The sequence below is a fragment of the Ammospiza caudacuta genome, chromosome 18 (genome assembly GCF_027887145.1).
Source record: "Ammospiza caudacuta isolate bAmmCau1 chromosome 18, bAmmCau1.pri, whole genome shotgun sequence".
NCBI lineage: Eukaryota > Metazoa > Chordata > Aves > Passeriformes > Passerellidae > Ammospiza > Ammospiza caudacuta.
Genome location: NC_080610.1, coordinates 7,861,394 through 7,888,744, shown reverse-complemented (window position 1 = coordinate 7,888,744; position 27,351 = coordinate 7,861,394). Strand labels below are relative to the sequence as shown.

Genomic DNA, 27,351 nt, shown 5'->3' with positions numbered 1-27,351 from the left:
ATACTTTATTAATACTTCAGAACCATCAGATCCTACAGTGGCAAGTTCTTATCCCCACCTGTTTCCAATCACTGTTTTGAAACAACTTCTTGCAATATGCAAATAGGTACACGAGGCACTGTGTGAATACAAAAGTGACAGTACAAAAAATTCCCAACAATTAAACCTCATGCAATACATACATATATAAAAAATATGGTAATGTAGCATAATACACACAAGCACTATTAGAACAATCCGAGTAAATGAATGTACAATATGCATAGCATTTAATGATAATGACAACAGGTTTTCAACTTGTGCATAAAACCAGTCAGCTTAAATAAGAGTTTTAAGAGACTAGATAACTGGTTAAGCCACAGCTTATAAAACCTGTTGTACTGCAGCTTTTCTGCTCAGGGTCACAAGTGCAGATTCGCATATAAAATAAATAAGGACTATGATTCTACAAAACTTGGCTAACAGCTCCTATTTCAAAGTCACTGGCCCTCTTACTTCCATTCAATGTTCATCAGCCAACACAGTGGCAAGAAATGTGCCTAAAGCAACAGCTCTGCTCTTGTACTGTTTTAATACTGATAAGAAGATATATTTTAGGTCAGCAGGAGTAGTTACAGAGGTCTCACTTACCCCTCCTCAAGCACGGGCGTTACAGTGCGGGGCAGGCACTGGCTGAGAGGTGGCTGAGCTGGGGCTGTGCTGCTGCTCCCACCCTGCTCAGCTGGGCTGGGACAGAGAGCTGGGGAGGGCAAGGAAGGCAGAAAGCTTTTCCCCCACTCTCAACAGTGCAAATAGTTGAAAACACATACTATCTGCAGGAAAAAGGAAAGACAGACAAGAACATTTCTGAACTCCTGTAATCAGGGTGAGAGCTATTGTTACCTGAAGTAAGCTTAAGTATTCCTATGAAGTAAAATACAAATCTCAGAGTTTTCTTCTTACATATCCAATACTGGTCCATGCCAAAGCAACAGTTATTGTAGTCTCTTATCTTCCTAGCTGACATGGTTGTTTTTACACTCTTGGTGTTGCAGGCCTCCAAAAATCGGACCAAATTCACTATGGACACAAATGAAGTGAAAATTACAAAATGGCAACAAAACTGACTTAACAGGCAACAGATTATATAGCCTAAAAAGCAGCATTTTGGAGAGGGAGAGGGTGACAATGTAAAAGGACATAAAAGATAGAGGAAAAGAAAATTGGGAATAAAGTAGGAAGGACACAGAGCAGAACTGCCTTGCAGAAGAGGAAGTTCAAAGTAATTAAAGTAATTAAGTTAAAGGAACTTAAAAACTTTATACTGGCCTTTTTTTGCCAGTATAAAGTTTTGACCCAAAATTTAAAAAAATCTTGCTATTATTAAATACACTAAAGAAAAAAAAAAAAAAGTGGGGAAAACAGACAAAGAAAGCAGCATTAATCATGCAATATTCAGCCAAATGCTTTTTCAGAAAGGTTTCACCCTGGTTTCCTAGCTATTATCTCTTTATCCTTGGACATCTAAAAAGAAGCATCATTGCTTAGATAAAAGGATGAATAGCTCCTGGCAGGGATCATGGTCACACATTCCAGCTCCATTTGCCACAGCAACAAACCTTTTACCTGCCTAATGTATGGCCTTGAAAGGGATAAATAACTTCAAGGAGTGATCCACTTGATCAGGAAGGACCAATGACGTTTCCTTGCATGGAACTCCAAAACCATTTAATCAGTAATAATTTCAGCATTTGATATATTAATATCTCCTGGAAATTAGTAATCAGGCTTAAGAGTTGAGTGAAAAGTCAATAATCAGGATCTAGCATGTCACAAAGACCAGATATATTTAACTTTCTAAGGAACTGGATGTATCTTGTCTCTTCAACCAAAAGGCACATAACAAGACATAAAACTCTGACTGAGAGGAGTTTGTTATCAAAATAAAACAGACATTACAACACAGCCAAATTCATTTGCTTGAAACAGTGGTTTTCAGCCGACAGTGCACTGCCAACTCTTCTAGGCTGTTTTTTTTTTTTATTCTATTGTTTGCATTCCAAGAAGCTTGAAAACATTTCTTTTCCTATTGATTTTGTCCTCTCCTACTTAACAAAAGCTGCATCTTGCTAAATTTTCTATGTGGCCAACACAGCTGTCCCTTGTTTATTTTTGTGCGCATGAGCAGCAGCGTGTGCAGCGTGGAACATGCATTAAACCAGGGACACAGAAGAGTGTTCAGGTCTGATGGGTCTCACCAAAATAAAGGTTTATGTGATTCTTTGGAAGATGTTGGTTTCCTGTTCCATGCAGAGATAAGGTTATCTGTCACAAGATCCTACCAGCTCATTTTAAGGCATTACTTGAACAAGTGTCTATGACAGATACATGTTCAGAAGTGCAGTCACTCCTTCAAGTCTCATTTGTTTACTTTTCAACTGACATGACTTATATAAATAAAAATAACTTTAAATTAAATAAAATCTAACCAAAACACATGCAGAAAGTGTCTGGCTTAGCTCTTAAGAACTGTCAATGCTACAAAACAAATACTCCACAGGGCTGGCTGGCTGAGTGGCTCGATTTAGTAACACAGAGAGGACCAGCCTCTTGGTTTTGATGCTGTTTGCAAGGTTTTGATGAGCTTGGCAGAAACCCCTCTGGTACTACTCAAATGCAACCAGAGCTGCTATAAATTTGTGTTTAGGGAGAGTACATAACTTCATGTAGATTGGGCAGTTTCATATTCATTTGAAAGCTCATTTTTCTCCTTCCCCAATCCTTCCTGGGTGGCATTTTGTTCATCAGAAGAGTTTGCTCCTCAAAAAGGGGGAATGAACCATTTTTTCCTAGTAGGAATTTGTCTGAAGACACAGGCCCAGTTGCAAAAGGGACAGTAATAGAACTAAGCAGGGAAATTTAATTCAGGCTTAACCAGAGCTAAATTATACATGAATCATCTGCAATCTGCTCTGTTGTGGCTAACATCCCCCACCTGCTCCCTAAAGCATTTGCTTGATACTCCAGTACTGTAAGACTAGAAACAGACAATGGCTGGTGCTGCACATCCAGTACCTGCATCCACAAGAACACAAATAGTTCAATCAACAGAGTCAAATTTGCACTAAGAGTAGAGCTGCAATATTAACTTAGACTTTACTGTCTATGCCCTTTATAGATGGAGGGTATTTGCTGGGTACCTTTTTTGCAAGGCCATTTACAAATACCAATTACAAAAGTTCTTAGCCACTTATTTTGGAAACACCTTTTTTAGGTTAGTTTTTAGGTGTTGGTTTCTTGGGTTTTTTTTCACCTGGGAGGGAAGCTTCAACCCCAAATAACCGATTTAAGCAATCAGCTGAGCACAGGTTTTCCAGTGCTGACAGCCAAGTTATCTCCAGAATTCAGAAAACAAGAGAAGCACTTTTCCCAATATCCAACAAGAAAGTGGAAATTTTAGTGGCTCCTCATGACAGAAGGTTAATGGCACTGGAAATGCATTTTAAAAGAGCAGTATCACATCTGACTCTGAATGGAGAGAAGTGTCTATTAAATGCTATTAAAGTCATCACAGTGATTAACACTACTCAGCTGCCAGCATTGCTGTAACCACTTGGTGCCCAATTACTCATCCTGCAGGGCTCACCAGCCCCTCCACTCATGAACATACTACAGGTTTACTCACAGCAGCATTGCACAGTGACCAGGAACTGCAGAGGCTGGCTGCTCCCTCTGAGCACAGGAGGATGTTTGGAAAAATCCATTTAGGAGCATTAGCTGCCATGGTGGTGTTGAGGGGTCACAGAAAGTCACCCTGGACACTTTAGTGCTATTCCTTCTTTGGCTGTTTGAAGACAAGAGTTAGCACAGCTGAGCTCTGCCTTTTTAATGGGTGTGTTTCTAATTCTTTCAAGCACTGGTATTTCACTCTAAAGAACTGACATTTGTAGCTCTATTTTCCAGCCCACTTCCTTTTTAAAATAGGCATTAATAATACTTAAATGCATTCCTGTCTCTCTCTTTCACTCCTCCATCACTCAGAGGGTGGATTTTACTTAATCACTCTCTGTTCTAAGAATTTTCCTGCTTTTCTATCATCCGTATTCTCAGGAAAAAAAAAAAGCCAAAATGAACCCCCCAAACAAATGTTATTTGTAAAACTTTCATCTTGTCTCTGTCAGACCCAGAATATTCACTGTCTTAGGTGTGTGGCTTGGAAGGAGAGGATGGGGAAAGGAAGGGAAGGTAGAAGCATGAATTACCCACAAGCAAAAGAGATGTTGGATACCCACTAAGCAGAAGAACTGAAGTCAGTTTCCAGCCAAACAACAAAAGAATTTAGGTGTGCTCTGTTTTAAAATTTCAGGCTCCTCTAAAGAGCAATTTTTCTTCTACTGAGTGCTAAAATGCACTCAGCAGACATTCATTTGGAGTCTAGTAAAATGTGAAAATTATTGAACATTTGTCTTGAATTCTTCAGCTGATTTCTACAGCTCCCCCCCAAACTGTATTTGGGGTTTTCCTGTAGATGACACATCAGGAATTACTTATTCCAGCTATGGGATACAAACTGTCTTTTTTGACCCATTACAATTTCTGTTGACCTGACCAGCCTTTTTAAAGCTAGTAAGAAGTATCTGAAAATGAGAGAAATACTTTTAATCCATGCTGAAATCTCTCTGACTTCTCAAAGACTGTTCCTATTCATTTACATCTCAAAGAAATGAAGCACTATGTCAGTCAGAATGAATGTAAATGTAAGGGAACAGCTTCTAAGAACGCAGAATTTCTTCCCTAGAGCATTGCTTGAGAATTAGATTTTATGATTGCCACAGACAGCTTTCTGAAGGCCCACTTCACTTAGCTCCCATAAAAAAGAAATTATCAAATTTGAAACAAAAAACTATATTCTCACATAGCTGCAAGCATCCATCAAAAGACTTAGGACTTACTTTCCTCTGTAATGCAAATCTGCCCAGAAAAGGTTGAAAAAAATAACCATTACAAAGAGTTTGGCTTGTTCAATCCCTTTCACCTTTGAGGAAATTTGGCAAATTTCTGAAACTAAACCAATATAATGAACTTAGCAATATTTCACACCTTCCTTCATAAATACAATCATTTCCTCCTCCCCTGATAACCCTCAGATAGCAATCAATTCTGCATGATTGTTACTCTATTAATAATAGAACTGTTTCTAAGACACCAAGAGGCACTAGTGGTCATCAGGATTTAGCATGGAATTGAAAATCTGGCTAGAAAGACAGAAGAGAGTTGATAAATCCAAGGAGGTGACTGAACAATCCTAAGGGCTCCCTTAACTGAAGAAGGTTCACTACAAACACTGATGCCCACCCCACCAGGCTGCCAGAATGGAAATCCTTCCCCACACATTTTAAGACACCAAAATGTAGGGTGGAAAACTGCTTACAGCCTTCTCAGCAGAACAGCCCCTGTGCCAAAAGAAGGCAGTTGCTGTCTGAGCTGCTGTGTGGTGAAGAGGAGGTCACTGAGGAGTTCCTACATTAAAAACTGGAGGATCACCCTCAGTAATTCCAGCAAAAGCCTTGGGGTCACTGCACCATCCCACATCAGCAAAGGATCCAGAGGCTGGGGACACAGACAGTGCTGCTCTGTTCTTCCTCTGAGCCATCCAGCTCTTCTACCTCAGCTTCCTCCCCAAGCAGCATTAATGCTCACCATATTTTAACCAATAGGACTGACATATTGCAATGACATGTGCTTCTAAATGTAGCATACAATCTTGCTGCCAGATGCAAAGCACTTCTTGTTTAGACACTGAAATTAATAACAAATTTACCATTGAGCCTTCAGATCTTGTTGAGTCCTGCTAGCCAGGCAAGACAAAACACAACCACAGGCTCTAGCATGTAATGAATGGAGCAGTTGTGCAAACACCCTCACATATTCATTACACTTCTTTCATCCTCTGAGCTTCACAGTTCTTAGAAAGCTATTCTGACTCAAAAGGTTCATGAAGCGCGACCAAATTAACCTCCACGAGGAAAAAAATTGTTACTAAATTGTTTCTAGTTTGTGCTACTAATTTTTTTGTGAAGGCCAGAAGTTACTTTTTACATTAAATCATTACTCAGATTGTTACTTTATGATTAAACCTCTAGAGCATTCTGCACAGGGCAGGGAGTAAGTCGCAGTGAAGCTTTTACTACAAACCACAAGATTTGGCAACAATGAAAGATGCTTTCTTGAAACCTAGTTACCACAAAAATAATTCACAAAGTGAAACATTTAAGTGCATCAATGAAAACAAAAAGTCACATTTGAAAAATTAGGAACTGGCTCCCCAGACCATGATAGGCAGCCAGAAATCCTTGGGTGAAATATTTAAGGCACTTGAGGGTAGTCAGTTTTTTTACACCAGGTAATAAAGACAGAGCCACTTGAAAATTCCAGTTTAAATAAAAACCACAACAAAGTAAGGTAACACTGCAAAACATTCCTCAAATGTAGAGTTCCGAAAATTAACAAATAAACACTTAAAAGAAAAATAAATTCATCCTTTGTTATAGTACACAAAATAGTGGCAGGAAGAGGACATTTACCTGCTTGAGCACACAAACTGTAAAGCTCTCTCTCAAATACCACAAGAGGGGTCTCTTCAGGTTGCCAAATAGCCAATAATCATATTTGTTAGGGAGAAATAATTCAGTGCAGTTAAATATCAGATTCCAGTTTATAAACCAGAGCATCCCAGAAAGCAGTTGATTTTCTATCATTTTCCCTGGGATAGTTCTAGCTAGTTCTGCTTTTCTGGAGCATCCAGTTTTATTTTCTCCTCTCCTTACACACAAATGTTAAATGTTTCCGCTTGAATAAAGAGGCCACATCATTCTTGTACTATCTTTGGTACAAACCAAAAGCACCTTACACAGCACACTGGTGTCAGCCAGTCCCTGCACCCCAAGTCTGTTCCTACAGAACACAGACAGGAAAAAGCTTTTCTGTGGTGGGGACAGCTTCTCCCCTCCACCTTCCAAAGTAACATCACAGTTAAGTACAACATACAGTGCTCTTTCAAAGCACTAATTCAAATTTTCACCCAGAATTCATGAAATGCATATTCTCATCCATTAGCTTATACCTACTATGGTTTCTTACCCTTCCAGGACAGAGGGCTATGACCAACAGCCCTGGGACACCCTTCAGTGCCTGCTCCCAGAAATGAAACAGCTGTACAAATCTCCACGTCCGCTCAGTGTTTTTTGAGGGGAGGGAGGAGAAAAGGGAGAAGAGAAAGACAAATGGGAACTCACTAAAAGGGGTCTTGCCTTTCTGTTCCACATTTGTCCATTTGTCTTTTTTCCTGATACATTGTGCCCTCTGCATTAGAGGCTTCTTCACTGGAAAGCAGTTCCTCACTGAACTTACTTGAACCTTCTGGACTAAACAGATTCTGTCACTGTGCGGCTGCTGCCTCACAGCTGAGGAGGGTAAAGGGTGAGCCCTGAGCACCATCATCAACCCCAGGGCTCTTAGAGTCTCTGACACAGTCTGCCAGGATGTCCTGGGGATCCCTCAAGAAGACCACCAGCACAGTGATGTTGTCACTGGATCCATTCTCCTTGGCAGCAGCCACCAGTCTCTCTGCTGCTTTGAGCCCCACTCCTTTGGTCTGCATCAAATGATCCAGCACCAAGTCTACAACCTCATGGGGCTTGATGGCATCAAAGAATCCATCACAGGCAAGGAGTAGGTAATCTTCTGAGCCAGTCAGCTCAAAGGAATCTCCATCTGCATCACCAGAGACATAGGGCTTCTGGCAGATGTCACCTGAGACAAACATACAAAGCAAAGGCTTGATTACTTCAGATAAAAACAGGTACTTCTTTACCCATCAATTGCTTTTACCATCCTCAAGGATGGCCAGATCCTGTTCCAGAGGTACCTAATGCAGGATGAAAGTAGTTAAAAGCCATGGAATAAGCACAAAGATTTTGTTTCTTTAAGGATGCTTGGAACCTACATAAATCCAGTGGGTTTCTAAGGAGTTACTTTTAATTAAAAATTAAAAGCAACCCCTTAGAAAGTAAAAATTAAAGTAACTCCTTAAACCCCCCCCCTAATTTTGCAGGGAAAATAAGGAATTTTTTCCTAAGTTTTTTCTCTCAGAAATATATTTATGTGAGGAGATAGTCAGGCATTCATGTTGCAGATGTGCCTCCTGTACAGCCTTCAGAATGCCATGAAAATAAAATTTTTCTCAACTATCCAGATATACATGACAATGTCCTAACAATCTGCTCATTGTGTTTAGTTTATCAGTTTTGTATGGACATACTTACCAAACATGAGTTCCTACTGATCCAAGTAGCATTATACAAATTCCATACTAATCTGCTCCCACTCATACATTACATTTATCTACTGTATTGCTCAGGGTTTTTTTGTCTTTCTGCCATAATTGGCAATTAGCAAAGTAAGCTTGTTTAATAAGATTGTGAGAATACTGCAATTAAAATGCCCTAAATTGCTGGATATTGAAGGAGAATGCAGTGATTTGACCTAAGCAGAAAGATCCACAGTTAGGAGAAAGATACATTCATATTAAAGTGGACAAAACCCCTCACAATTCAGACATTTGAGCACATAAAAAAGGCTAGACAAACATTTATTGCTTCCTCCACTTTTACAAATTAAATGCTGCATATTTGTTAAACTGCTGTAAAACATTACAGTACTTTAGGCATTTATAGGAAGCAAGATCTTAGTAGTAGGGAAAAAATAGGACTATCATGGCTAGTATGTAAAATAAACCAATATTTTACTCTCATGGTAAAACCAATATGCTGATGTAGCTGCAAGCCATGTGAGTCTTTGCCTTATGGGAAAGACAGTAAGTAGTTTACTATTTGTTTGATGCTGAACAAGACACCATTTACAGTAAACACAGTCTCAGGTGCTGTGTTTCAATCAAATTGAATCCAAAGTTTACAGATTTTAATGGTTTATCTCACCAATTGCTCTGGAAACAGCCAAGGTACCATTAACCCGCCAGCAGTCCATGTAGGTTACACAGCCACCCAGAGTCTCAATCCTTGCTCTCTCATCCTGAAAAACAGTGGAATACATTTTGTTTGCTGCTCCAGCTTCTGTATTTCTACAATGAATATAGCAAACACACATATCAGAATCTAGCACAGAAACAGGCACATAGGATTACTGGAAACAAGCCACTACTTTCCATCCCTGCTACGGCTTGTCCACAAAAGAGCAGAATTCTCAAGTTTCTGTATCATCATATGCTTTCTTATATGGATGTGTAAATTTTCCTGCCACTTCTTCCCATTCCATACAGCAGTTGGGTGAATATATAAATGTTCAGAATGAAATACACAATAACTAAGCTAAGTAACAATTGTCTTTGCATTGGTATTCCTTTAACTACTCGGTTGTTACAAATATTCATGCAGTGAAGGCAAAGGGTCATGCAATGCTAGCTAAACTTGCAAAGTCTCCATCCAATTTCATGGAATAAAATGTCTGGCTATAAAAATAGATAGGAAATACAATACACTTTAAGCCAGTTAGGCCAATAGATTTGCATTAGCTTTTCAATTACAGTACTGCATATAATGAAAGATTTGCATCATGCTAATATTTTGAATTGCTATTTATCTCAAATTACTAAAAAATTCTGTAACAGGCAGATTTAAATTCACACAAAAAAGCCTTTGAAAGTCTTTAATTACTGCAAATTTTGAGTAGTCTAAGCAGGAACTGAAGTCAGGACTATCAGTACCATTCATTAGTACTTCCAAGCACGTAAGGTGTAAGGATCATCTTGTCAAGACACAGGAGTGAGCACAAAACAAGAAATTGTTAATTCCATGCATCCAAACATACAGGATATATAATTATGCAAAGCACCAATCACTTAAAAAGGCTTGACTCCAAAAGGTTTCAGGAGAGAATCTGACATCACACAACTTAAGAGGAAAAAACAAGTCAGACTTACTTCTCTTTCTGGTTTGTGAGGTTCCATTAATGTCACAGCTTTCCCTTGCTGCACCAGCATCACCTGAGAGTCCCCCAGCCATGCTATGTGCAGTTTGTTCCCTACAATCAATGCAGACACTCCTGTTGTGCCACTCCGCAGCTTCTACAGAAGGAAATCAGGGGTGTCAGGTGAATATTCAACAGCCCTACTGGGATATATGGCAATATTGAAAACTTAGCTTTGATCACACTAAATGCAGCACATTAGACCTGCTAATCCTAATTCAGATACTTGAAAAAAGGGTACAAGATAGTAGAGAGATGTGAAATAAACTATTTATAAATGTATTTTCTAATATGCAGATGATAAATTTTGTCTCACGTTCTTCCTTCTCTTGCTATTAATTCCAAAACTGATCTAGGAGACTAAGAGCTCTGTTGTTTAAAACAGAGACATGCAGAAAAGCAAAAGGATCTGAATTTCAGTAGAATGAACACTTCACAAACAAACACATCTTTACGATCCCTTTCACATTTTCCACCTTAGCAACTACAGATACCTTGCTCCACACAGATCTCCTTATCCTTGGGTATTTAAATGAGAATGCAAACAAAGGAAAAACATCTAACTGTCCTAGATTCCCTGAAAAGATGAGTGAGAGTCAGACCTTATGCAATGCTGGTCTCTCTTTCATACCTCATAGACAGAAATAAAGATATTGACAATGAGTACTTCCACAGCAGTGCTATAATAAGAGTTCTCAAACAGTGTAATGTGGTTTTGAAGACAGAATTGTTCATTGGACCAACTTAATTCAAAGTTTAATCAATAAGTTTAATGAACTGAGGAGTCTGATTTAAATCAGAGAACACATTTTTCACTTACAATCACCACTGACACTAATAGTAGGACAAGAAAGAGGAAGATAGCAACCATATTATCAGGAAGAAAGAAATCTCTTTTCCAGGTAAGAGGTAAGACAGCAGAACATCTAGAGGCTGCCTGGTTTAGACAAGGAGGCACCAGTATTTTCTCAAATAATTGATATGTCAGAATCATTTAAATCACTTTAGCACTTCTTTTCAATTACTCATCTTGAACTCCCAAGCACTGGTTTTCCTCAAAGTAAGAAATAATTTGATCAAACAAAATCTTTACACGTAGCATAATTTCATAAAGAAGCCAGTGATTGAAATTAACTGTACTGTCAGAATTTTCTGGATAATACCACATTGTCCAACAGTTCTCAGTGTTATTTAAAAACAATGGAATTAATCTCTACCCACTCACCTCTCTTTTGGCTCTGAAAAGAAACATTTCATCTGTCTTCTGGAAAGAGCATTTCAAGGCTTCACCTGGATTCTTAACAATCTCTTCATGTAACCCAACGTTGACATGTAAGTGTGTTGCTGAGTAATTGGCAGCATCCACTCCACCATGGCCATCGAACACCGCAAAGTAAGCACGATCAACATCATCCTTTGGCAGGGAGAGAGAGAGGAAGACATTCATGGTCAAAACCAAAATAGCTCAGACTGTTACCAACAAGCAAAGATTCTTTATTCTGGGCTTTCTTCTGTATAAATGACAATTTAAGTCCATTTATACAGGTATAAAATGGATAAGATGAGTACTTTGCAGGCCAATTACTTTTCTTTGTTTGCTGTCAGTCACTTAATGTCCTTAAGAATAACCTGGCACTGAAGCAGCAGACTGCTGCTTATATAGTCCTGCAGCAGTTTCATGAACTGCACTTGTACAACTGCTGTTCTCCAGATCACAGAATGGTTTGGGTTGGAAGGACCTTACAGACCACCTAATTCCAGCCCCTCTGCCATGTGAAGGGACACCTTCTACTAGACCAGGTTGCTCCAAGCCCCTCTCCTGTAGCCCCTCTAAGCACTGGAAGCTTCTATAAGGCATCCCCAGAGCCTTCACTTCTCCAGTCTGAACCACCTCAGCTCTCAGACTGTCTCCACAGCAGAGGTGCTCCAGCCCTCTCAGTATCTTTGTGGCCTCCTCTGGACTCGCTTCATGAGATCTCCTTCTGATTTTTGTGTAGTGAGTCCCAGAGCTGGGCACAGCTCTGCAGGTGGGGTCTCACCAGAGCAGGTAGAGGGGCAGGTTCCCCTCCTTCAGCCTGCTGCCTTCCCTGCTTTTGATGCAGCCCAGGACATATTTGGCTTTCTGGGCTGCAGGCACACATCACTGGGTCACATTGAGCTTCTCATCAACAAACACCCCCAAGTCCTGCTCCTCAGGGCTGCTCTCAATCCATACAGAAGTCGTGTCAGTCACAAGCACATTGTAACTCCAGCAACATAACACTAGGTGAACTTCCCATCTTCCTAGATCATAACTTATGACATGAATCCCAAAGTCACAAGATCCTCCCTGCATCACTTCTTTATCAGGGCAGTAACTGGCCCCCAGCAATCTGAGTCACCAAGTCCTTGCTCCAATGCAGACATGACAAATAACTTATGGCAACAAATTCACAGATCATCCATCACCAGGGCCCTGTGCTTACAGCAATGCTGCAAAGCTGCCCAGCCATCCCCCCCGTTGTGTCCAGACTCACTGAGAGGCCGAAGAGCTGATTGAACTCGGGCAGCAGCACGTGGCGATCCTCCATCTTGCGGCGCGCGTTGCGGATGGCGTGGATGGACACGAGCAGGAAACGCGCCAGGGGCCGCAGCGGCGGCAGCTGCTTCTGCCACTCGCAGCACACGTCCCGCAGCTTGTTAAAAAAGCAGCGCTGCAGCGACTCCCCATCCAGCACTGCCAGCACAGAGGCAAAACAGTGAGTGCTCTGGCCCACCTTCCTACACCACTCCATCTTTTGGCCTGTCTTTCCTTCAAGTTTCTTTCCCTATCCAGCACCCTGCCTTTACAGGCTCTGCAAGAATTAAAATGAGGTCCTGAGAATAATGTGGAGAGAAAGTTGCAATGGAAAACAGTGTAACATTAAGTATAAAGGCAGCTTATTTACTTGCAAGTTCTTTTTGAAAATAGAGGTTTTATCAAGGAGGTGATTACAGTACAAAAATCATAACAAAGACCCAGAAAAATCAGTATACTATATTAGACATAAATATTATTATTACATAAGTAAAATCAGTACGATAAAGTGGTAGGAGTTTGTACATACTGAAAAATAAAAGGGAATCATCAAGATCAGAAAAACCTTCAAGATGAGATTGTTGTTGTCTTGGACACAAGGGCTGAAAAAGCACTGGCCTGGCTTTGGGTCAGGTTATGTCCTACTGAACCACTTCCACTGAAACAACAAGGAAGTCTGAAAATGTTTGCTGAGGTCAATAGCTCAACTCACAGTTGAGCTGAACAGATTAGAATTTTAAGCTGTTATCTTTATCTTTTTAAATACTCATGGTTGTAGGAGCTGCAGGGACAGAACACTTCCGCTACTCTCCAGCTTTGTCATTACAGAGCAGAACTGTAAACACCCATTGGGCATGGCGTGAAAAGCTCCAGCCAGACACTCAAATCCTTTTCTGGACAGATCCCAAAGATCAATTAATCCAAACTTGCTCATCAGACTGAATGGTTTGGTGCTTGGCATTGTGTCTAGCTTTGCAACACAGTATCCCTCCAAACAGGTAACCATTTAAATTTTTGTTATTTGAATAGGAAACCTGCCCAAATGCTAAATCAACTAACTTCAAAATGCACAGAAAAGAACATTTATAGAACAAAAATAATTTGCCAGTCACTACTGTATACTCTAAAGACCTGCAGTGCATGAACTATCTTTCCTGTATCTATTTTATCCTGACTCCTGCTAACACTGCTAGCATTAAAGCTTCCTCAGAATTCCTTTTTGTAACTCCTGTTTTTTTTTTCTTCAGCAACAGTAGCTGGCCAGCTTCAGATGCATCACTAGGCCTGGAGAATTGAAAGCTAAATTTAAACACACATATTTGATGAGCAGCCACTACATACTAACCAAAATTACTTTTAATTCGCTTAATATGTAGGTGTTAATGGACAAGCTATAAAAACCTTTAGATATTAAATCATGCCAAACACAAAATAACTAAACAGGACAGCATCTCTGACAGCCTTGCCTACAGCTGTTAGTTTACATATTTCTAAATGTCTAGACTAATACTGACCAGAAGACACATATTGCTGTTTAAATATTAAGCTTGTGACATCTGACAAAGAATTTAGTATCTCAACAGCAGAAATGCTTCTGCAGTACCACAAACAGTGGCACTCACACGTGCACACATTTCCCCCCCCCCGTTGCTTTTATATAATCACTTCTCTTTCATTCCAAGAATGCTTTTTTTGGCAGATTTACCACTGCAGTGCAGGAAGAGAGGCCATACTGTGCTGTAGCATGAGGAACAGCTTTCCTTCTAGTTGTACAGTTCAAGTGATGTAATACCAATTACAAGATAGGGGAAAACAAGTACAACCAAGGGAGCAGAAAAATGAACATTTTAAAGGTAGCTGTTCCTTGCTGAAATTGGGCAGCTCAAGCACCTGAACAATGAGCCAATTTCCATCCTGTTTGATAGGGGAATGAATGGTCAGTAGAGATTTGATCTAAATGGCAATGATGACAAGAACAAAGAAACAAAATAGGCAGGAATATGTAAAATGGAAATTAAAGAAGGTTTCAACCATCAGAACAGGGAGGGCTCTGGGGCACTTGTCAACAAGTAATAGTGAGACAGAATGTGAACTAGTTCAACACAAAATTCATCCAAGGATTTTCCAACTTCGCCTGCACTAGCTTAAAAGTAGACTCCAGCCCTATCTTTATGGCCTTCAGAGCAAAACAGCAGCCTGAATGTTCTGCAAATGTCCCCAACATATAGTAACAGAGACATCAGATGCTTGTAGCCAAGAAAACGTCCACGTCCTATCAAGTTCTCATTACTCCTTGTTTCTAAACATTATTTCTTTATTATTCAGATAGGGTTCATTTTGGTTTGTGGGCCCAAGATTTATGTAAGACACAGAACTACAGATTACAGTCCTAGGCTCACAAATGTATAGCAGTTCATGCCCTATATTACTGCTATAGTTCACCTCAGAAATAATTACACAGGAGTCAATGAAGAGTCCACAGCACAGTGACTGCAGGGTGCTCTGATAACAGTTTCCAACTGCTTTGTGCAAACCTATATAATTATCCTAGGTGAGTTACAATATGCTGCTTCTGACTTTCCTGTAGAGGCTGCAATGACCTGGTCACATCAAATTCATATTTGCCAGCTCCCCCTCAAGGCAGAGTGCTGCCCCAGGCCAGGGTAGCTGCAGTGAGTGAAGGCCACAAGCATTAGGGCAAGGGATGACATAATCAGAGTGCAGCACAACTTAATTAACTGAGTTCCCCCTCCTGCTGCTTTAGACTTGGACATGAATGCTGAAAGAGGCTTCTGGGAGTCTCATATCCTGGCCACTGCACTGCTCTGTTTGGGGCACACTGAACTGCCTTTCAATCCATCCCAGGGAAATGCAAGGGTGAGTATTTCCTCTTACAGAACAGACTGGTTTGCCTAAGACATCTCCATTTCTATCTTCTACTCTGCCTGCATCCTGCTCTGTTTAGATTCTTGGCACTGGGACTAAAGGTTTGGTGAAGTCTAATGTTAAACACTTCAGTACATAAATGCAGTAGGACCATCTGTTACACAAGGCACAAACCCAATACTCAGTCACCAAGGTCTGTTCTCTCTCCAGTTCACTCAGGAAAAAATGCAGGCATCAGGTAGAAGACATGCAAAGCTCTTCTTCCCTCAGTATCCCACTTTTACAGGGGAGTGGGAAGAAAAGAAGCTATTGATAAAATCACAAACTATCAAGCAACTTGCCAAGAGAAAGATCTGGAGTTTCAGGATATTTAAGATATGGAGGAGCCAGAATCTGGTTGCCAAGACAAAAGCAAGATGGTTTATTATGGATGGATTGAAGGTGTTGGTCTGACTCTACAACAACTGTGGTGATGGCAATGTCAAAGCATGGGAATAATAAGGTCACTCTGCCAAAGGGCAAAGGACAAACTCTTCCCTTTAAGAAAGCCAATGCACAGCATCAGTCAGGGCTCCAGACACTGTTTGCATGCTGCCCACAAAACCAGCACAGCTTCCTTTCATCCCACAGGTACACAGCAAAAGCAAATGAAGTTCCCTTCACTGCTGCTTGCCAGGCAGCCTAACCAAATAAATCTGGGAAACATTTCAAAACACTAAACTCTTCTGAAAGACAGCCTCTGGAAAAACCACAGACAGAAAAGTATACTTACAGGTGAACCTTTCCTCATCTCCTTCTCCCTCTGTTTCCACATTTTGCAGCTTAAATTCAGTCAAGTCTTTTTGGAGAACTTCATCAACTGCAGCATGGATCAATGATGCTGCAAGAAGTGGTGAAACATCTCTGCTGGTAAGAAAAGGAAGGGAAAGCAAAATAGACTCCATTAGTTTAAACTGAGCTACAACCTCGCAGTGTATGGCTGGTGACCTCAGACTTAGAAACCATTACACACAATAATACAAACTTCATTAGTAAACTAGTAGAGCAAACCATATGTTCAATATTTATTCACACTAATCTTTAGTAAGATCCTCAGTTAGACAACTGCTTTCTCAAGAATGTAAAGAGGAAGAAGCGTATGAATCATATTTTCAAACTGTTGCCTCACACTCCAGTCACAGATGGTACCTCTTTCTCTTGAGCTATCAGATGGGAACTGCTACCTTCAATTCCAGCCTCTGAACACACATTTTGTTTCTACTCACTACACAGCATTCCTTGCTTGCAGTCAACTATCTCACCACAGACAGCATCAAGATCTCAGCATTGTGGTAGATGCAAATCTCTAAAAAAGTTACTTGGAACTCTCCTTCCCTTCACAAGAAAAGTCATGCTTAATGCTAACCTACAGCCCTTATAATTCAGTTTATTCTGACTGGAAGTTTTCCAAAGAAACCAGCCAGGCAAAGAGTTGACACAAGACTAGGATGAGAAGAGGCTCCAAGACTTGTTATTTAGACAAAGCTTTTAGGTAGGCATCTAGAAACCAATAATGCTACACAGTATGCTCACCATCTCCTGCTCACTCAATGCTTTATTCAAGCCACATGATTTATAAATGCACACACTTGCTATAATGTTTTTGAATCTGTAAACAAATAAGTCTCATCCAACTCCAAAAGGAGGCTACTATAAAATAACTCCTAAAATCACTACAGTCTCATGGCAAGCACTAACAACTACACTATACATAGAAAACACATTCCAGCCATTTTCTATGAGCACGATGAAGAATAAGAATCAACATCCATAAAAAGCCACTTTATCCATTGTTCATGGAACATTTGATTCCCACAAGGTGTTGAATTACCCAAGCAAAGCAAATACCACATTAAGGTGCAAGTCAAGGACAAGACTTTGTTTTCCCAGGAAACATTTAGAAAGTTCTGCATGGAACTGGTTTGCTGGGGAGTATGAAATGGTGGAAGCATTTGGTGTGTGGTGTTGCTCAGCAATGAGTGGTTTGTGTGCACAGAAGGGCAGGGAGGGGAAGGCCGCGGGGTTTTAGATCCCAGTGACAACAAGCTGAAATGCATTTTGCCATTGTGCTCCTGAAAGAGGGGCCTTGTCACATCCTCACAGCCATGTATGAGTACCTCCTGTGGCAGAAACAGAAAGCATTGTGTCAGTCAGCAGGCTCCAACACAGGCCTGCTTTATGCCACGCATTCTGTGGCAGCGACGGCCCAATTTAATGAGTTATTTCGGTACTTCAAATAGATGGCAACGTGTTTGCAGCCCTTTCAGTGCTAGCTGCAGTCATGTCACATCAAGGGAAAACAGAATGTGGCTTTTTATTTCTTTTTTAAGGCTGATATGTTTAGGGGAGTCAGTTCCTTTCCTAGCTCATTTAAAGTAACAATGCCTGCTTATAATGGCTCTGACACTGACAGACAATCTTTTAAGAGGTCAGGCAAGAAATACATCCAAAACAGAAATGGCACCCCTGCCCTCCAAAATCCTTCTTCCTGTTGTTGTTCATGTAAGAGAAAAAGAAAGAATTATGAAAATGTAAGCCCCACAAACAATGTCAGATGTGTTGTTGACGCTGCTGAAAGTCAGAAGCTTTAGTCAAAGCACGTTTCAGCTCCAAGAATAGAGACAAGAAACATTAAGAAAATAGCAATGCATTTAGCTGCACAGTGAGAGCCACAGCTTCAGACATCTTCAGAATTTCTCTGCTATACTGGAGGAAAAAATATCTAGCCTGGGTTCACAGCTCAACATCAGAAGAGGGCTTAATACTTTGATTTTAAATTTTGTACATTTCTGCTTTCCAGAGTCCAGAATTGCTCAATTGGGCCCATAAAAGGCAGCTTAAACAAAAGGAAATCTAAGTACTATATATAATGCACAAGTCATGTATAAACCTCTGCTTACAGGATGCCTGTAACAAAGAGAAAATTTACAAATTATGTCACATCCTTCAACTTTTTCCAGTTGCCACCCAGTTCCTAAAAAGGAAATTTTGTGATTCCTTAGTACTGATATGCTTCATTCAGCTTTGCTTCCTATGTATCTCCTCCCACTCCACAGTTCAGCAAATCTGTTAAGAAAGTGGTTGTTTATTGGGATTTTGTTATGCAGACAGCAACAACATCAAATAATTGATTCTGATACACTGAATAAAGATAGAAGTCTAAAAATTACCAAACCTATTTAGTTCAAACTCTGCTCTGAACAGAACATATTTATGATTACTTTATTAAATCTTCATCACAGCATTACCACATTGACAAGACTGGTTTTCACTTGAGCTCAAGTGAATGGAGCTCCAAGGAATGGCATCTTCCATTCAGGTTCAACATTTACCAGGTCTAAGTTCACCTTCTAAATCAGAGAATTTAAGAGTTAACAAAATGTGTCATTAAAAATGCTGCTTTAGTTGAGAGCTACAAGGTCTCACTTGGCTGGAGAGTATCTGGAAACAGGCACAGTACCTATGGCAACCAGTGCAGAAGTAACCCAGTGCAATTACCACTGCAGACTTCAAACCTTTCCTGTAAGCAAAGAAGAATGTCACTTATTGTTAAAACCTTCCTTCCAAAGAAGCCCAAGACACCCTGGTGATGAGCTGACCCAAGCATGATTTAATCTCCATGAATCACAAGGAACACTGTAGCTGTTTCCTAAGTGGAAAACCAACTGTAGTGGGAAGAAGAGGAAAGCTGCTGGGGTGTGTTACATGCACAGGATGCTACTTTAGGGGAATCTTAGAAGAAACACGTTAGCCCCATTTCTCCGACACGCAACACTAAACACTCAGCCTCAGCACACACAGGCTGGTAGTAAACAGACCTTGGATTTCTTTGCTGCAGGCTATTTCTTTGCTAACACAAAGAGTGTGTTCTGACCACAATAAAAAATATTTTAAAAGAACTAAAGCATGTTGTAACAGTGCAGACGAGGCATTGTAGCTTCACCAGCAGCTGAAGTCAGATCAACAGTGGCTGGAGCAGGGAGCTTGTCTCCTCCAGCTACTCACAGCAAAACACAAGACTTATTTCAAAAACCTGAGTACAGATAAAAGAGGTAAGTTAAAGAGTAAAGCAATACTTATGCTAATAAAGATGACACTTAAATTTATATGCCACCCTCCTCCTTGAAAGATTCTGGACTGCTGGACACACACAGTACTGGTGAATGGAGCTATGCAAAGCTCCTGTTGATACACATACCTCCGGGCCAAAATAAAGTTACACACAGAAGTAGAATGCAATTATGATGCTTTGCATACTTTAGATTTGGCATAAATTACAGAACAGGACTTACTTCTCTTGTTCACCTTGTTTCTCTTCTGCAATACAATTTAGTTGTCTATTTTTTTTTAAATTTCAAAAGACCAGCTGTCACACCACCACAGCCACAGGGTAATCACGTATGTCAGGTCAATCATCAGATTGATACTGACCCTTTTAGTACCAGTCTTCAGAAAGAAAAACACCAAAATATATACACGTTCTTTTAGGAAGCAAAAACACAGTAAGATAACTTCTCACTCATTCTTTTTATTTGGGTCATTAATCCCCCAAGACACTTGTAGCAAGTGTTGCAAACAAGTCACCAGTTCAAAGATGTTCCCACCTCTTCCCCTCCAGTTTAAGAGGTACATTCAGAAGTCTCTAGCAAAGATTTTTTGGGGTAACAGGGAAGCATCCAGAGCATCAAAGCTCAGGCCACCACACCCTGGCCAGAGCCTCAGCTACAGCTACACTTTTTGTGAAGGCCTGAAAACAGCTGACAGACCTCCTGCAGTGCTCCGTGCCCAGCTTACAGTGGCTTTGGGCACTCAGAGTTGTGCAGCAGATGGCAGACCCCAAAAAGATACTCCTCAGCACTGGGAGCAGAGAAATGAGCTCTGTGTCACCATGGAAGGTGGTACACAGCCTCTCTAGAATATGCCAAACACTCCATGTTTCCACAAAGCCTTCTGCATTTTTATGCCCCTATTTTGCAAGCAAAAGAATTCACATTCCCCCCACTCCAAACGCACACATTCTCCCACAGTACTGTCAGGAAATCTGTTTGTATAAAATAAAGCACAAGAGATTACCAACTGTCTTGGCCAAGTATCGATCACTTATATTTCAGATTTTTTTTTTTTAAGTGATTAATTTTGTTTCTAGACATTATTACCAAAGCCATGGTAACAAAGCAGCAGTGCTACTGCAGGCCAGAGCACCAATGTGTGATCCTCTTTTCCTTTCAGACTGTGCACACACACATGTTGGGGATAAAGAAGTGTTATATCTGAAAGCACAAGCTCCAGCTGCCTTACATCTGAGGGAAGAGGAGCCCTTATCTGCTCATGGGCCCTGGAACAGAAGATCCCACAGAGCTCAGCTCTGGCACTGCAGGCTCAGGGTGTGTTTCCAGCATGTTGCAGCTCTATCAGCAGCGGGTTTAGTGCAGATCTGCAAATGCCAGCAGTTCTCCAGCAAGTGAAAGATCCTCTCACACTGCCAAAATAATAGCAGGTCACAAGTTTCCTCATAAACAAAAGCTGCTTGTATTCAGTATTTTCTCCCCAGTCTGCTGCTTTTATTTCCCTTTTGCTTTTTATTCTTATAATCAACTACAGAATGTTTCCACTCAAGCAGCTTTAAGCATTAGCATTTATTAGAGCAGTACCTAGAGTTCCCAGGGTGATGGTAGCCAGAAAAGTACAAATAATATCCATTAAGGAGAGAACATCTGACATTCTACAATGCACAGGAAGTTGTTCCTTGTGCTAATGAAATCAGGTCATTGAAGGAGATGAACAAGAGGGCATCAAGACAAATATATAAACAATGCCACACACAGAATTTCCATCTCTTATGGTTACATGGAGCAGTTTTTCCCCAGCTTTTCTTATGAAACTACCAGAAGCAGCAGCTTTAGAATGCAGAATTCATCTGTTCAGGCCCTTCAGTCATTACTGAACAGTTTTGATACAAAATGTGCAGTGAAGAGTCACCTGCTACTTCCATTTTATTCTCAGCAGGAAGAAAAACCCCACAGCAGAACAGGAGAGGCTTAATTCCACAAAAGCCACTTTCCAATTAAACCCTAAACATGTTGTTTCAAAATTGAGTATTTATCCTCAAACAACAACAGAAAGTGTGTTTCACACAGGTTATGAGAGCAAAATATGCAAACATGCTCCTAAGCAAGAAGTACCAGAGCATTACAACAAATTGTTCAAATTAGGAATAAGGAAGTAGGTTTTAGGGAATTTATTAAAAGCAGAGGTCACAGTAGAAAGTAGTTTTCACAGAGGAAGAGACTGAATAGAGTTTTAAGAAGAGATTGGGAAGTCAGAAGCAAGATAAGATTTTCCTTTCCCCCTCCTCATACCTAAATCACACTAGACCTCAAAATATCAGAATTGCTGAATTAACTACTCTAAAAGAAGGGAACACTGGAAATAAAGATCCCAGGGCCACACCTTGGTGTGAGCACTACAGAATAAAGCACAAAGACACAAAACAGGATGCTGAGGCAACAGCAGATCGCTGGGGAGGGGGCAGAACAGGAAGCCCAAGTCTCCCAACTGTTATTGTGGTAAATCTCCTCCAACAGGAAGGCTGCAGCAATTTCACATTGTTATTGGATATGTCACAGGATGCCCATACAAGTTTCAGCTCCTATCAAGGGAAGATGAAATTTCTATATTTGGGAGTCTGACTTCATCTCATGTTCTGTTGCAGTCAAAGTCAGGAATATTTCAGGTTAATTTCTAAAGCCTGGGAAGTAACTAATGGTCACTTCATTCACATTCACCTATTTTCATAGACTATCAGAACACAGCTATTACCCAAAAGTGTATGTTAATTGAACTTTTGCAAAACAAGATTACTTAAGCTTGCTCTGATTCTTCAAAATGTTATGCATGTGTTTAGCTGCAGTTAGCAGCAGGCAGTTCCATTGATTTAAATGAACTATTCAAAGTAGAATATCTGCAAAACTTTACCAGATTAGTAACTTAGGGACAAGGCATGCCAGAGAGCAAAATGGTTTGCTGTTTTAGCTGGTGGTTTGCTAAGGTAGCTGCATTTGCAGAAATTTGTTAAAATAATTCATTTTAGATTAGGCCATTCAGGGATTAGCCTGACATACCCAGCTGCTTCCATGTAAAAAGATGTGTGCAGCCTTGGAGAAGCACCAGCATTCAGAAACTCCATGTTGGACCAAACCAAAGCTGCCTCTTGGCTCATTCTCTTCTCAACAGAAATCCTGATCAGCAGTGGAGGAACAACATTTCACACTGCAAAGGCACAAAGGTTTGTGCCTCCAAGCCACTGGAAGAACAAGCTAAACATCACCATATGTTGTCTTGGGATCTAAGGATACTGCTGGGCCTCTGTTGGCCATGGACCTTGATTGGCTTGGGCCCTTCTGGGCACGACCCAAACACCTGTGCAGGTGAGAATGGAGTACCTGACAACACAGAGAGGAAAAGCAGAACAGCAGGACTGAGTGTCAAATTCACTTCCCAATAACACTTTGATCTACACAGAAACCCTTCAGCAGTACTAATCACCATGTAAAATACACTCTGTGATGCTGGAATGTTAGAGAAATCTCACACTCAGGAAACAGATCAAACAACAACACCAGAAGTCAGCAAGGTACACCCAGTAACCCCTTCAGTTCAGAGTGTTAAACATATGCAGAATAACAGAGTGATATTTGAGGGTGTGTGTTTTTCACCAAGCTGCCCTCCATGTGTTTGGGATGCTGCCATGACAGCCTGCAGGATCCCAGCTACAGAGACCTCCTGCACAGCCACTGATCCGGCCCCTTCTACATCTTCAACTTTTATACAAACATTTAAATGTCTTCTAATGTCAGTCCTCACCCTTATTTTTCCATTTCTTAAAATCTTTAACAGCCTTCTTTCTCTTATTTCCTTACTACTCCCCCATCTATTTTACTGAGGATTCACATCAACAGAAAAGTTTATTTAGCCTTCAAAGCTGTATTTTGAATTGATCCACAGCAGCAAACATGGGAAAAAAATGTAATGTTGGCAATTTCTCACACAATCAGAGACTTCAGTTTTAGTTCCTAATTACAGGTATTATAAGGAGAAGGCCTGCAATTTCAAAACACAAGACTCCTGTCTTGGCCTTGGGCTGTATCGGTCTTTTTCCACACATGCAAGAACTGAGCCTACCCAACAGGAAAATGCAGCCCTTTTGCAACTGCAAAATGAGGTTTCTCTTTGTCTTAGGAGTCCAAACCTGAGCTATAATTCTGTAGGGATCCCTACATTTGACACTTCAGGTACACTACATTGCACCCAAACACAGAGCTGCCTGCAGCCAGCCATGAGAATTCACAAAAACACTTTTCTTATCTACTTCTGTTTTTCACAAACATTTTGTAAAAACAAGAATTAATAAGTAGACTGCTGCACTTCAATTCTGCTTTACTCTCTTTAGCTCTCTTTCCCTTCCTTTTTTTTTTTTTTTTTTTAAATTGCTGAGGAATTGGGCAGCTCCACAAGAGAGGCTGTGGAGCCAGAACTGGCTGCAGGGCAGGTATGTGAAAAATGAAGCTTCTGACACTGGCAGGCTCCTCTCTGTGTAAACACCAGGAGTGACAGGTGAGGTGAAAGCATTGCAAAACCAGCATTCCTCTTCTGCTTCCACTTGTTACTGTGCCCAATAGACAACAACAGAATGTCAGCAGACATGCAGCTCAGAAATACTGATTTTAAAGCACTGCAGTTTGAGTAACACATCCCATAACTCTAAAGCCTCATACCTTCCTCTCTAAATCAACTGCAGAGAGCACCAGCCTGGCCCACGTGGCACAGTGGGTGCCATGTGATAAGTATTTGCTCAAGATTGGCATTACCTTGTTCTTTAAAGCATTCACCCAGAACCACTCTTGCTCCACAGAGTTCAAAGATTCAATGCACGTGATGAATTTGCAATCTCGCTGTGGAACAAAACACAGCTGTGTTTTGTTCAAGAGCAATTTAGTCAAAGCACAACTAAAAAATGCAATGATTATCTGGGCCTTTTTAAACTACAGACTAAGAAATTGTATTTCTTTGGTATGCATTTTTCATCTTCAGATTTAGGCATACAATTTAAGTGAGTGATATTATGTCCATAATAACCCCTGTAACATGCAGGAGTAACTTGATTTTTAAGACAAATTTCCAGGGCATTTTAAATATCTAAAAATCACCTATACACTTTCAACAACAAAAATCTATTTGGTGTTCATAAACTCAGTGGATGATAGTTTAAAATGCAATTAATTCAAACTATGTTTACTATCTATCAAATTCCTCTAGTAACTAGATAACATTCAGCACATACCAGATCAGAACCAGCCTCTCCACAGCACTGATCACCACTCATGCTCTTTCGGACCATTCACGATCACTGTTCAGGTTAGTGAAGCAGATTGCGGTAGGAACTTTGTAACAGCTGGAGTGCACAGGCCCTACTGCCAAGTGCATTAAGAGAGTGGAACTGGTGGGAGATAACCTGTTCTTGAGGAAGCACTAACTTGCCAAAAGAAGTAAGTCATACCCAAATTCTTAGCAGCATTAAAGAGGAAGTCTAAACTATTCAGGATGAGGGTTATTAGGATGCAGTCAGGGGATGACAGAAGCATCACTGATGAGGAGCTGCGTGTTCCAGCAGTGGTGTGACTGCGCTCCTGAACTTTTAAGTAAATATCAGCTGGAGAAACCCACACGAGCACGTCCCACTCGGGAGGGCTGGGGAGCTGAACACCCTGGAGCTGGCTCGCCCCTTACCCCTGGCAGCCCAGCGAGGCACCTCAGGGCCAGCCTCCCTCCCGGGGCTCCAGCTGACCCACACGGGTGCCCTGAGGGACCCAAGCTCTCACTGCTGCCACCCCAGCACCGGAACGGCCCCATCGCGGTAACTGACTCCGCACAGGGAGCGGGAGAGCAATAGCTTTGAAAAGAACACACAAACAATCTTATGAAGGCCGAAGGCCTATGGCTTCAATAGGAGCATGCTATTAACAGTCACCAAAAGTAATTCAGAAGGGGAAATAATAATAAATAAATAAATAAATATCCAAACCTAAAATTCCCTGGAGACGCTGAGGGCTCTCCCCCGCCCCCGGCGGGCCCCGCGTCAGGAGGAAGCGCCTCCCGCGCCTGCACCTGCTGCGGCCTCGGTGCCGGGCCGGCCCCGCTCTCTCACAGCGGCCGCCGGCGGCGCCCCCGGGGCAGCCCGGCCGGAGCCCCCGCCCGCCCCACCGTCCCCTCACCTGCTGCCCAGGAGGCTCCTCGCCCGCTCGGCCAGCGCGCCCGGCACCTCGGCCCTGCTCAGGGCGCCGCTCCCCGCGGAGCTCCACGGCAGCGGCTCCCCCGGGCCCAGCGGCGCCGGGAAGTCCCTCAGGAAGGAGCTGAGGGGAGCCGCGGACGGCTCCACTTCCAGCGCCATGGCGGCGCTGCCCGGCCGGTAGGGGCGGGCGGGGCGGGGCCAGGGCTGAGAGCGGCGCCGGCCCCTTTAAGGGACGCGCGGGGGCGGGGCCGGGCGGGCGGGGCCCGGGCGGGGCGGGGCCGCAAACAATGCCTGGAATGCGGGGCGGGGCCCCGGGGCCCGCGGCGAGAGGGACGGGACGGGATGGGATGGGATAGAATAGAATGGGATAGGATGGGACGGGATGGGATAGAATGGGATAGAATGGGACGGGACGGGATGGGATGGGATAAGATGGGACGGGATGGGATAGGATGGGACGGGACGGGCAGGACGGGGTGGCCGCACTGCTTTCTGCCCAGAGCAGCTTCTGGTGCTCTCCTTCCACACACACTCTGACCCCAGAGAAGGGCTGAAAGCAGCAGAAAGGAGCACGAAGATGTTTCCTAGAGTTCCTCTTCACTGAGCTCTCCCCGCGCTCAGCACTAATGGAATCCTAGAATAACCTCAGTTGGAAGGGACCATCAAGATCACCCCAAAAATCTCACCATGTGCCTGACAGCACTGTCCATCCCTCCTATGGCTCCCCGTCCAGACCCTTCCCCATCCTCGTGGCTCTCCTTTGCATGCTTTCTTATAGCTTAATGTATTTTTTACATTGCGGTGCCCAAAACTGCACACAGTACTCAAGGTGAGTACTGACCCAGGTGAGTGGCTTTTCTATCCTAAAATACTTACTCTACATTATATTATGAAGAATTACACACCCTGGCAAATCATGTGTGGAGATACACACAAATAGGAAGGGTGCAAAGAAATTTTACAAGCAAAAGTTTGTCTGCAAATAACCAAAGTAAAAGCCATGCTTGGAGGAAGAGGAAAGCATTCCAACCCAGCTGGGAAGCCATGGAGAATGACCAATGCCAGGTTTCCCACGGTTCCAGGATCATCTCCAGGCATTACAGAAATCCCAGCCAGCAGCAGCAGCCAGCTGGGCACACAGGTGTGTTCAGAGCAGCTCCTGGTGTACAAACCAGGCTACAGCTAAGAGAGGACTTGAACAACTGAATCAGTACAAGCACCCTGGAAGCTGTTGTAGTTTATGCCAAGACCTATGACTCCAAGGCACCACATCAATTTGATTTTTAAAACAATGGCATAGTTCCCATGAAAAGAAGCTATTTGCTTCAGCCTGCTTTTACCAGAAAGAACTAAAAAGAACTACAGAAAAAGAAACTTCTACCCATGGTTAGATCTTCTAAGCAGTACTGTAAAACACAGTTCATGTTTGAGCTGTAAGTGTATAAACAAACATTTGATCAGAGGAACAGGCTTGGTGCTGTGGTATTTGGGCTGTGTTCTCTGGTTCAGTAAATGCACACACTTTGCCAACTAAAACAGCAGAGTTATAAATTACCTT

At 41.9% G+C, this 27,351-nt stretch overlaps 1 protein-coding gene across 3 annotated transcripts; it reads right to left on the bottom strand.

The window, feature by feature from the left end:
* On the bottom strand, nt 1-25,965 carry PPM1F (protein phosphatase, Mg2+/Mn2+ dependent 1F). 3 transcript variants are annotated; one of them, XR_009275462.1, is made up of 8 exons: nt 25,777-25,965; nt 16,239-16,369; nt 12,540-12,739; nt 11,249-11,437; nt 9,977-10,120; nt 8,976-9,069; nt 7,275-7,791; nt 1-1,059 (listed from the first exon to the last, which is right to left on the bottom strand). XR_009275462.1 is itself a non-coding variant. In XM_058816610.1 (8 exons), the coding sequence occupies exons 1-7, from the start codon at nt 25,950-25,952 to the stop codon at nt 7,418-7,420; spliced, it is 1,308 nt and encodes a 435-aa protein (XP_058672593.1). In that variant the 5' UTR covers nt 25,953-25,965; the 3' UTR covers nt 1-812; nt 7,390-7,417. The 3 variants fall into 3 exon arrangements, 2 of the variants coding, with proteins under 2 accessions (XP_058672593.1, XP_058672592.1); XM_058816610.1 differs by having other exon boundaries at nt 1-812; nt 7,390-7,791; XM_058816609.1 differs by having other exon boundaries at nt 1-7,791.
* Between the last annotated feature and the right edge of the window lie 1,386 nt (nt 25,966-27,351).